At 37.2% G+C, this 12,887-nt stretch overlaps 1 protein-coding gene across 1 annotated transcript; it reads left to right on the forward strand.

Moving 5' to 3' along the window:
- Positions 1–8,413: 8,413 nt before the first annotated feature.
- On the forward strand, positions 8,414–10,906 carry TLP3 (tubby like protein 3). The gene is made up of 5 exons (XM_079004098.1): positions 8,414–8,891; positions 9,644–9,731; positions 9,808–9,937; positions 10,016–10,195; positions 10,272–10,906. The coding sequence occupies exons 1-5, from the start codon at positions 8,559–8,561 to the stop codon at positions 10,729–10,731; spliced, it is 1,191 nt and encodes a 396-aa protein (XP_078860224.1). The 5' UTR covers positions 8,414–8,558; the 3' UTR covers positions 10,732–10,906.
- Positions 10,907–12,887: the final 1,981 nt, after the last annotated feature.

Below are 12,887 nucleotides of genomic sequence, written 5' to 3' on the forward strand. Positions count from 1 at the left end.
CGTTTGGCAAATCTTCAATATCATACATTTTAGATTACCACAAAGGAAGTAAGTTAAAACTCGAATGTTGTGACTAGTAATTTTCTCGTAAACTCTAGATCTGCTCACATCTTATTTGATTTCAATGCCTCATATTATTTCGTGCCTTATAAATTCACACATTCTTTTCAAATTACTTGTTATGCAATTGTCCAATCATTTCATTTAAATGACATAGGAAGTATATCATTACTTGCTGATAAAGTCTATAGAGATAGTACCATAGGAATTGAAGGTTATAATCTCCTTGATAACCTACTTTGTATCTCCTTGCCCAACTTTGATATTATTCTCGGCATAGATTGGTTATCAAAGAACCACACAGAACTCATGTGCTATGAAAAGATATTCCAATAGAGAAATACGCGCAAGTACACTTGGACGGAATTGTGGCGAGACATGGTGCGCCACTAAAGATTATTTCCGATTGTGATACTTGTTTCACTTCTCACTTTTGGGCGAGAATGAAACATGAATTAGGATCTCGAGTTGCTCTTAGTACAACTTATCATCCTCAGACAAATGGTCAGAAGAAGAAGAGAGCAATCCAAACAGTAGAAAATATACTGAAGGTATATAAAGTATTGTATGAGCATAAATGTCATACTCAAATATGTTGGCATGACGTAGGACAGAAGATCTTTGGAGGCTCTAAAATGATTCAAGACATCACTGACAAGATACAAGTTTTCCGAGAAAGAATGAAAGTGGCCCAGGATCGACAAAAGTTCTATGCAGAAAAGAGGAGACGACCCGTAGAATTCCGGGTGGATGATTTAGTAATACTGAAGGTATTTCATGGAAAGGCGTTATGCTACTTTGGAAGAAAGAACGGTTGGTAAGCAAGTATACTGCTTGGAATTGCCTAAAGATTTGTCAAGTAAACATGATGTGTTTCATGTGAGTTATTTACATAAATGTTTGAGCAATTATGATGAGACGATTCCATTTATCCGAGGTGAAACTGGATAATAAGTTAAGTAGAAGAGATCCTAAATGAAAGAACGACTAATCTACATAATAAAGAAGTGAAGTTCGTGCTTCTCAAGTGGAAACACCATCGAGGCTCAAATTATACTTGGGAAAAATAAGAATGAAATAAGAGTGAAGTATCCCCAATTGTTTTAATCGTTATGAATTCGGGGACGAAATCCTCAAAAGGAGGAGGTATTTGTAACATACACGTTTTGAAATTGTGTATTGTTATTATTAAAAGCGAATAAAATTGTGTGTTGAGTTATAATAGATAGTTTTTACTAGAAATAAAGTAAAACTATGTTTAGAATCACTCATAAAATATTGGAAGTCTTATGAGATTCCAATTAATAGCCAAATAATGAAAATTTAGCGAAAATATAAAATTTTAAATAAGTAAAATTTTATTATTTGATGTTATAGAGAATCTCGTTAGAAGTGTTTAGGCGGAAGTCTCGTCGAAATCCGAATTATAACGAAGAAGTTATGACCAATCGAAGATCCGCGACAAAACCGGCATGGCGCCGAATCACGTAAAAAGTGAGTTTTTGATAAACTACTTTTTAGCCTTAGTAATCTAAATGAAAGTCGTAATATTCGTTAAACCGAGAAGTTCGATAAAAAGAACGCCAAAATCTGACTTCGTATGACGAAGTTACGATTTTTCGAAGTTTCAGCTTAGCAGTAGACAACTAAAAACTCGAATTTTAGATCGAGTGATTTTTAGCCGACACAACCTAAACAAGAATTGAAGGTCTTGTCATTAGTAGTACAACAGTAAAAAGTATGACAAAAACGGACGTCGGATGAAGATGTTATGAATTTTTAACGAATTTTCCTGTCCCGGTATGTTAAAAATAATAATTTAAAAATTAAAGTCAAAATTAGCCGACAAAGTCTAAACGAAAGATGTAGAGCGTAATTTTACCTACGCGTGCATATAAAGAACGTCAAAAACGGAGCCCGTATGCGAAAGTTATGGATTTTAGAAGATTTTGGCTCAAAAACCGAGAAATAAGTGGATAATATCGGAAATTTTCGCATGGTCAGCACTCAGCCACGTCACCTCGCATGAACAGTAGCCGCTATACCTGGATCCAACACGTGTTGCCTTCCGATGCGTCCAAAGTTGCGGCCCAACCAGCTTCCGACGCGCCTCGCACTCGTGTCACCCTTCTGAGCCTCGCACTTGGCCGCCTCGCATGCGCGACGCCTGGCCTCCGAACCGAGCTCCTGCTGCCGCGTGGCCTTCGCAGCTGCTGACTCCTCCAGCCTCGGATCCGACCCTCGCAATTTTCACCCTATAAATAAGAGGGCTGCGAACCCTCCCGAGGAAAATGGGAAATTAACCATTTTCACCCCCCTTTTTTCATATTTTTGCTATTTTGACATCCCCCGAAACCCCGATATTAATTTTAGCACCTGAAATACGTCCCGAAGTTCCCGTGAAGCCCGAAAAATTTATCTTTTCGGTTTTAAAGCTCTACCTTCATAGAGACCGGTTTTCAATAAATCTCCCGGTTTTCAACGAATAAAGTCATATTTAGAGCCGAAATGTTGCACAAATTATTATTTTGACCCCCGGGGTATTTCAAGATGAGTTCAATATATAATAACAATTGTATGTTATGTGTTATATGTGCTATGTGCTTTTCAGTATTATTATTCTGAGTTATTTTCCCGTGTTATTTTTATTCGCTATTTTTAATAGCAAAGTTATACCTTTGACCATGTGATCAATGAAAGGACTTAGATTCACGGTGGTACTGGTATGTAGCCTCTGGCCATGTAGAACATGTCTTGTAAGAGAATGACTTCTATTCTATGGCATTGGCAGAAGGTTAGATAGGACTGGTATGTAGCCTCTAACCATGTAGAGCATGACTCCGTAAGAGAATGAACTCTATTCTATGGTATTGGCAAATGGTTAGACAGGGCTATAAGCCTGAAATCTACCAAAATGTTAATCAGAAATTATATGTCTTCTGTGCCATTTGGGCCAAAGCTTTATTGATGCATATCAAGTATTGAAATCGTTATGTCTCATTGATCGTAAATCTTTGAATCAAATCTTGAGTTGATATTGAAAGCCTGACATATGATACGCAAATGCTATTGTTGTTCTTGTTCCCTTTTGCTTCTGTCATATTGGTATATATAAGGCATAAGATTATATTGTATCTATTTATTGAATTCACTAAGCATTATTGCTTATCCCTCTCAATGTTAAACAATTGCAGGTGATGAGTATCTAGTATAGTTTTATACTGCTGAAAGATTTAGAATAATTAATACTATTTATCTGTATTTTAATGTTCATGTATGTATATGAATAGTAGATTCCTGGTTAGATATGTAATGTAATAAAACTTAGTCGGTTTGTATCCAATCTTTTGTAATCACTTTATCAATATAAAATATTGTTTTATAAATATGCATGTAGCATGTTTTGAGGAAGTAACTTAAGAATAATGTTGGAATAGTATGAAAGTTTGGGTCTTTCAGAAATTCAAAAATTGGGGTCTTTTAAAAACTATGAAGATTTGAAGGATTTTTCTTGAAGATATGAAGGTTATTGTATGATATTTGGGAGCAAAATGGGAGTGTTTTCGATTGATAAAGTGGGAAAATGACTTATTTTTTGAGTGAAACTATTTATATCAGTTGGGTTTTCGGCCGAAATGGGGATTTCGGTCTGAGGGGGTTTGCGGTCCGAGGGTTCTTGACAGAAAAGGGTTTTCTCGGTTCCAAAAGAAAAATGTTGATTTTTAAGTGTATTTTATTCCAAATACTTATATAAAACATCATTTATATAATCTAAATCATATTTAACCCTTATGTTCTTAACGAAATCTACAGAACTCGATTTTTATTTAAAAGGTTTGACTTGAAAATTTCCTCCTTTTTGATTGGTTCTTTATTCGCCTCATTAAGGGTTCTCCCGTCTTTCCCCCCAGCTCCGAAATTTGATCGTAGAGTCTTTGCGATTTCCATTAAGTCTCAACACACTCTTTTGAGGATCGCGCACTCTCCAGTGATGTGGGTTTTGCTCTTTTGGTATTCACGATAGCTTTTCTCTTTTTCTGTCCACCGAGAGGTTTTTTCTACCGCATGTACTTCCAACTTATAGCTCCTGGGTCATCTTTGACGAATGGGAAGAATCTTCGAGATGAGTGTCTCGAATGTCTGTTATGTTTATCATGGCTTCCATCATTACGCTCCTTGTGGCTATTGTGGTAGTGGGAGTCAACTGATTCTTGTTTGAGGTAGGCTTTTGCTACAACTTTTAGATCGGCTTATTTGCGTTCTTCTCACTCGATCTTCCTGATGTATTTTTCGACCCTATATTTGAGCTCGTCCCTAGATTTTGGAACTGTTCCTTGCATTTTCCATGAAAGGGGGGAGTAGCTCCTAGGCGAAGGCGCCTGTAACTAGAAATTCCTCGTGACCGGAGATGCTCAGGGTCGCGAGGGTAAACCAGTCATAGTATGCTCGGATGGATTCTCCCTCTTTTTGTTTACATGCCATGATAGAGTTGGCATCTCCTTTGACTTTCCTCAACTGCATGAAGTTGTGGAGGAAAAGATACCTTAACTGTTCAAAGCTGGAGATACTTCCCGGGCGTAGTGCCTTGAACCATTTGCTAGCATTTCTCGATAACGTGACCGGGGAATAGGTGCAGGTAAATCTTTTGTCCATCCGGAGGGATGTCATTGTCCACTCGAAGGTGTCTATGTGTTCGTCAGGATCTGTCATGCCGTCATACTTTGGGATGTTTGGGATCATGGCGGAATGTGGTATTTCATACTATAATAGCTCTTGGCAGAACGTCGAGCTAATACTTGTTACATGGTTGTTCGTGTGTGGGTAGTTGGGTGCTCCGTTGACCATCCTCTGATGTACGTGGTATGGGCTGTTGTACCCTTGGCCATACTCGTAATTGTACTCGTGATTATACATGGTCTTTTGAGGAATATACGGTGCCTGTGTGAAGTATGCGTGCATCAGTTGATTCGGCTGCGAACCTGACTCCTTTGGCCCCATAGTGTGTGAGTTCATCCCCTGCGTTTGTGTGCCTTGAATGTTGTGGGTTTGTGGCTGGATTTGAGGGTACACGCCATGGTAGTAGTATGAATACGGGGTGAACGGTGGTTGCTGTGCAAATAGCAGGATATTTGATATGGCGGCCATCGGGGAAGACTAATAACCTGTAGGCATTGGTGGTGTGACTGATAGAATGGTGCTATGGGACCAGGCGTTGTTCCCCACTTGTCGCGTCGTTGGTTGTGGTCTATCTGTTGTTTTTTGTGATTGGGTGGTCAGCGCTCCTTGAGGCGTTGTAGTGGTAGTCGTGGTCAGATGTTCAATTGAAACGAGCGACGGTCACCATTGACTATTGATGAACTCTGTTGCGGGGGCGACCGACGGCATCGTCGATGTCTGTGTAAGCGGTTGCCCTTCCAGTGTCGACGGGTCGCTTCCATCGAGGGACTGCATTGGTCTAACTGGGCTAGCATCGTCACTTTCCTGCCGTATCGGTCCTTTATCCGTCATTTCCAGCACCTGATGTTGTGAAGTGGGTTGTGTCGTACTGGGTGTACGTCCGGATGACGCCAACTGTTGTGATATGTCTTTGGCTTAACTCTGTCTCTTTGAGGGATGGAAATGAAGGGTCTGAGAATCACAACAAATAAAACAAGATCGTCAGTCGTTGTCCGGGAGGCAGTCCTAGAACGAGGCTCCGACGATCAAGTCGGTTGGTCTCTTAGAAAAAAGGTGAAAAAGTGTTAGGTAAAAGTTTAAGGGTGGCGTTTGTCCGATCGCTTCTCTTGGAGGAGAGGGGACCTTTTTATACATGTGGTCAGGGGGATAGACCCCCGACAGTATCTTTTACCTTTTCAGGTTTGGTAGGGATAGATGACATTCGATTGGTAGATCGTGCTCCGTGAGTGGTTGTTTGCTATAGGTGCAGGTTTGCCTGGAGCGGCGCCCTGAACGCTACACCTATCGCTTTGAGAGGCAATTGGTACTATTTTGTCTTGACGCTAACCTTGTCGCTTGGGCGGCAAGGAACGAATGCGGGATCGCGAGGGCGAGGGCGAGGACGAGACGTTAAGCATACACCGTCCTTTGCCCAAACCTCTATCAGACTGACGGTTCCGTTATGCTTAACGTATTCTAGTGGGATACGTTATCAGAAGAGGTTAACTTTAAAATGTAAGATTTTGTGCTAGTTTGTTATATCAAACAAATTGTATTTTTTAAATGATATTATTATCTTTTATCGAGATGTTTTTGTACTACCCTTATAAAAGTTTCTGGTTCCGCCATTGTTTGAGAATCTTTTTTATTCCCACATTTTTTGTATTTTAGACTTTTCGATGATTTCATTTTTTTTCACAACATCTCTGTATTCTAATAAATGAATAAGTTTATTTTCCTATTGACAAGTGTCATAATATTAGAAATCCTCATTAATATTATATGTCACATATCATTGCACATGTCAACCTATTAATTCTCAATTTCAAATTTAAAATCTAAAATTTCTCATTCTAATTACATTAAATTAATAATTGATTCTTCATTTAAAATTTTAAATTTCACATTCTACTTACATTAAATTAATAACATTATAATAAAAAATTAAATAAAATTAATATATATTATAAGGTGATATAATTTCATGTATTTATTTAAATCAACAATTATAATTTTATATAACAAAAAAATATCTCTTAATTAATAATTTATTTGAAATAATTGATTAATAATTTTGAGTTTTTACTATGAAAATTTAATTAATTTTATAACCGTGGTTTTCACGGGTTATAAACTAATAGTTAATATATATCTCAAGAATTTTGGGTTTGGAAGATGAGGAAAAATACTTTCTATCGAGTTGCTATTTCATAAGATGATAATATTGAAAATTTTATGGCCCCATGATCCAGATGATTATGATGAATTAGATTGTTATATTATTTATAGTTATAATTTTAATAACCAGACACCTTCCACAAAACAGTAGTTCGGATATCCCACGGACAAATTTTTGAAGAGACCACATGCATAAAACTACTTATGAACTCTTAAATAATGTTCCACGTTATCCTTATTTATGATAAAAATATCTACAAATTGATTTTCACAAAACACTTTGTACTTTGCACTTTTGCATTTGCAGGTCGTTGTATAACCCATGTCTCTTAGCGGGTTACCAACAACACACCATATGATTAGGCCTGACAATAGAGCGGGTTTTGACCATGATCCGATCCAAACACTTAACAATTATACGTGTTTGGAGCATAGTTTTTGATCCATTTACTCGTTAACGACCCGTACCCGCTAACCCTTTTATTAAAAGGGTCGGGTATGGATCATTACCGATCCGCTCCATTTATAACCTACCCCATATAAATTTTAGAATTATACATTTATATTTTATATTGTCTAAGTTTTACTTTAAATTTCAATCGAAAGTCCAAAGAGAAAAGACCAATGACTAAACTGTTTTTACAGAGGACTCAACTTCTAGACTTCTAGTATTCTCCCAATAATCATGATGTCATTTCATTTATATTTCATCATATAATCACCAATTTCATTTATAAATCAATAAATTCATTTATCAATCGGTAGAAAGTTTGTAATTGTTATTCTTTATCAATGCAATCGATGGTCAAAAATCAATCGGAAGTAACTATAATAATGATTTTAATTCCAATCGAAACTCTTCAAGTACATAATGTGTTTTCTAAATCAACATTTTTTTTATTTAACAAATGTGATTTTATGATTTAAGTAAAATGAGTTTGATTATTCAAAAAACCTATGGGTTACGGGGCGGGTTTGGATATCTGCTGATTCGGTGGATAAGGGTATGAGTTTGATTATTCAAAACCCTGCGGGTTACGGAGTGGGTTTTGAAATTTAAGAAAAAAGTTTGGATTAAGGTCGATTCGTTCCAAACCCGCTCCATCAGATCTACATATGATTAAGGATTATGGATATGGATATCGTGTACGCTTGTCCGTATGGGTCGGGTTCAAATCGGATAATTTTGCAGGCCAATGATAGATCCGTCTGTCTGTTAACTAACTACATTAAACGGCTAAACCCAATAGTCACCTCTAAACCTAAATCTCCCTTTTATCTCACTCAATCAAAACCCTAATCTTATCTTTTCCTATAGCTGTGTCCGAGTTACAAAGCTATGTGAATTCATAACTATTTCGGTTTACGTGTAAGCCATTTGGATAATGCTTTCGGTGATGGTGTCGGTGTGCTATCCGCATTGGTGATTTATAGGGTTTGGATATATCTGGTGGAGTTTATTGGTGTTAGATGGGTTGCATTTAAACGTTGTTACGGCTGGTTTTGTTTAATCATACTCCGTCTTGATCTGCAGATCATGATTAATTGCATTGATGATTTGGTTAAAAATGTGTTTCTTAAGTGGTTATGGACTGATGCAGGAATGAAGGTGATGCCGGTGTATCTATATAGACCTGTTTTTGTGTAGAATCGAGTAGTTGAAGATGTCGTTTAAGAGTATAATTCAGGACATGAAGGGAGAGTTTGGTAGTATTTCTAGAAAAGGGTTTGGTTTGAGGTCGAGATCACTAAAATTGGTCGAGGACGAATCTATGAGCATTGTTGATGCGTTGAAGCAGAGTTGTTGGGCCAACATGCCGCCGGAGTTGTTGCGGGACGTGTTGATGAGGATTGAGGCATCCGAGTGTACCTGGCCTCCTCGGAAGAATGTGGTGTCTTGTGCCGGTGTTTGTAGGAATTGGAGAGAAATCATGAAAGAAATTGTTAAGAACCCAGAACTTTCTGGCAAATTGACTTTCCCCATATCACTGAAACAGGTTTGCTATGTCTTCAAATCTTTTCTTTTAACCTGTATGGATGCTATCAATTTTGGATTCTGTTTAGTTAACACGGCAATGACTGTTTTTTAGTTTTGTAGAGCAGTTTATTTGGTTAGTAACGAGGAAAGAAATAAAAACATTAACACCCACACACACTAACAGTAGCAGGTAAGTTGAAATTGAAGACTCAACATTTTTCCAGGATTCAATAATTTGCTTACACCCATGGTCGTTTTTAGATCCTTATTATAATTTATAAATTGTATCAGCAATGTATATAAAGAAAGAAGGCTGATTCATTAGAAGAACAATCATCTTAGCCAGAAAAAAAGGGATAGGACTGTAAAACTGTCATCCTAGTTGATAGTTCTCTTTTTTATCTTTTGTAATCTTTTTGCAATAAAATATATAGTCTAAATGAGGCTAATATCCAGTATACATACCAAAAGACCATGTTTTCAGGCTCATATTTACCGTTGTTTTTTTTATTTCATTTTATCTTTAATGTCATAACCTTGGGTAGAGTTGATTCTTATGAAGTGTAGATAACTTTGCATGCACATTTTTTAAAAGTGAAATCGTATATCCATAAATTCCAACAGCCACAATGGCTATAAATAATTTCATCATATAAATGATTCATTTGGATGGTTTGTTGTTGACTGTTGAAGTAAGAATTTGCAGTGGGTTGATATTTGATAAAGATAAAGTTGAAGTGAAATTTATTTATTAGTTTTACTTGTTTCCAGCCTGGTTCAAGAGGATCTCTGATACAATGCTATATAAAGCGGAACCAAAGCGCTCAAACATATCATCTCTACCTCAGTTTGAATCAAGGTGAGCATTTAATCCAATTTTGTGTATTCCTTAAGAATAAGATGTTGATAAATCTTGTCTTGGAATATAATGTCAGCATCAAACGATGATGGGAAGTTCCTTCTTGCTGCAAAAAAGTGTAGACGTGCCACATGCACAGATTATATTATCTCTCTCAATCCAGAAGATGTATCAAAAGGGAGCAGCACTTACATCGGAAAATTAAGGTAATCTTATATTCTTACACACATGGATAAACTGTTTTTTGTTTTTTTAAAATATTGCTGAAATGAGTTGACAACCAGATCAAACTTCCTTGGGACAAAATTCACAATCTATGATGCACAGCCTTCAAATGGTGGAGTTTTGGCAACAAAATGTCGTTCATTCAGACCAGGGAGTATGAAAAGAGTGTCGCCCAGAGTTCCTGTTGGAAACTACCTGGTTTCCCACATTTCATACGAGCTGAATGTCTTGGGGTCCAGGTATAATAAGAATATTCTGTTTTAATTATTTTCCACACTATTAATTGTAATTTGTATGTACATAAATATACTACAGGGGTCCAAGAAGGATGCAATGTGTGATGAATGCAATCCCTGCAAGTGCCATGGAGCCAGGAGGAGTGGCTCCAACTCAAACCGAGTTCCTGGTCAACAAGACGGATTCGTTTTCATCTCTTCCCTTTTTCAGATCAAAATCTGCACGCATGGGAATGGACAGTTGTGAATCCTCCCTCCATTCGGAGACGATGCTGCTGATGCTGAAGAACAAGGCGCCCAGGTGGCATGAACAGCTACAATGCTGGTGCCTCAACTTCAATGGGAGGGTCACAGTTGCTTCGGTTAAAAACTTTCAGTTGGTGGCTTGTAGTGGGGAGGAGAATGGAGAAGATGTGATTGTACAGTTTGGGAAAGTTGGAAAAGATGCATTCACCATGGATTATCAGTACCCGATATCAGCCTTCCAGGCCTTTGCTATATGCCTTAGCAGCTTTGACACTAAAATTGCCTGTGAATAACCACCCAACCAACTTACCAACTTGCCTGTGTAATTTGATACTACTTGCATTGTTTTTTGTTTTTTGTTTTTTTTCCTGTTCCTGTTGTTGTATATGCATGCTTCATTCATATCGTTTGTAAGATGATCGACCAGAAAGATAGATAACTGTCAGCAGAAACTGCTTGCCTAATTCACTCCGATGCTCTCTATTTAATATTTATCATCAAACGTTTTCAGGTAACTGAATTTTTACATGAATACATAATTGCTTTATCAACTTTTGACGTTGATACAGGATAAAATTGTTCGTTGTCGTTTAAACTTTACAGACACTTCTGACTAGCACAGCCTAGGTGGACTGGGGACTAGTTACATTACCTAAATTTTAAAGCAAGTAAACTTTTGGGAAAATCATATATTGCATTACCTAAGTCCTAAACAACTATTTCAAATACATTTTTTTTAATGATATGAATTCAGCTTCGTCAAATTCCTTTACAATCTGAAATTCTTACTCAAAAAAATTCTATCATTAGAGATTCATCGGCTTAGTGCGGATCGCGTGTCATGATAAAAAAGCATGTTAAGTCGAAATATTTTTTTAAGGTAAAATCTAGGGATGCGCATATGGACCGGAAACCGGCACCGGAACCCGATGGAACCGGTCGGGCCGGGACCGGGATGTTATTTTTGTGGATTTTTGAAACCGGTAGAACCGACAAAAACCGGAACCGTATGATGCTATTTTTCAAAGAGCGGTTCCAACATTTGAAGACACGACAAGAACCGGTAGAACCGCCGGGCCAGTTTGGTTCTTGATTTTGGCCGAAGCCGGTTACCCGGTCCGGTTCGGTACTTTTGCTCATCCCTAGTACAATCTAAACACAATCCCCTCCACTTGTTATCAAATCTTCTGATATCGTTTTGTGCCGAATATTCCAATTTGTTTGGTAGGAATAGGATAATGGTCCAAGTTAGACAATTTCTTCAATTTTCTGTTTTATGTCCAGAACTCATTTAAGAGCAACAAATCACGGTATTCAGAAATTGATCGGGAAATAACGTAAACATAAGGCTTTACAGGAAAACAAAGATTTTGTTGAGATATTGAAAAAAAAAAAAAAAAAACCCTCAGATTAGCATGTTGCCACATTCTTCCTCGAATCAAGGATTCCATGGTAATCCCCATGGATGCGCAATTTGTCCTTGACGCTCATGGCAAACATGTGTCCTCATAGGCAAACAATAATCAATCAAACAGAACAAAATAAAACAAACATAAACGTTTCAATTGAAACAAACAAACGCACACTTCAATCGTAAGCTCCTATATCATACTGCATCTAACGACAAAAGCTCTCGTGAGGATTGCTCTGTCAATCAAACTAGGGTTTTGCAGATTAGGATTTCTATTTAAAGTCCACAATAGTCAACATCTACGGACGGGGCTTTGTTAGATCGGATCAGGCCCCATGCATACTAGAGCCCGTTAGACAAAAGCTGAAGCCTGAAGACCGAAGTATTGTACTAGATTTAGATATTTGGATCAAAGTAAACATATTATTTTGAGCCCATATACTCAAACCATATTTGAAATGAATATACTGATTCGAAAATTAAACCGATTTAGCTGAACCGGTTCAATTTAAAACTTATCCTTCGGTTTGGAAGGGTTTGACTATTTTACACATGAAACCGGTAGAAAAACATATAAATATCGTTTTCATCCATTATTTCTTAATTTGTATAGGGTTTTAGAGGTTTGTGAACACCAGTTTTCATCCCTTGCACTATCTCATATGTCTAAAAAACAAACTTTTCTAGAAATTAAAAGTTAAAAAGACACTCTTTGTCTTAGGTTTTTTGTTGGGGTTTTATGAGTTTTGATAGCAAAAGACTTTCATGGATAAAGGGATTCTACAACTTTTATTTTGGTTAATCGGAGCTCGTCTAAAAGATCAAGTTGGAAAGAGGTTTACTTATCCCCCTTTTTCTTTATATTTGTTATGGAATGGTTGTGTGTGGCGATTGAAGATATAATGGTAGCTGATTTTATTTAGCGAGACAATGTGGGTACACATTGTCAATATTATAGCAAATATTAATTGTTTTTATACGGTTTATGATCTCAATATTAACATATGCAGGTCGAGTTTGTATGGTGTTGGGGTGAAG

Source organism: Lactuca serriola, chromosome 5 (genome assembly GCF_051521515.1).
Source record: "Lactuca serriola cultivar US96UC23 chromosome 5, Lser_US96UC23_V15, whole genome shotgun sequence".
Taxonomy (NCBI): Eukaryota; Viridiplantae; Streptophyta; class Magnoliopsida; order Asterales; family Asteraceae; genus Lactuca; species Lactuca serriola.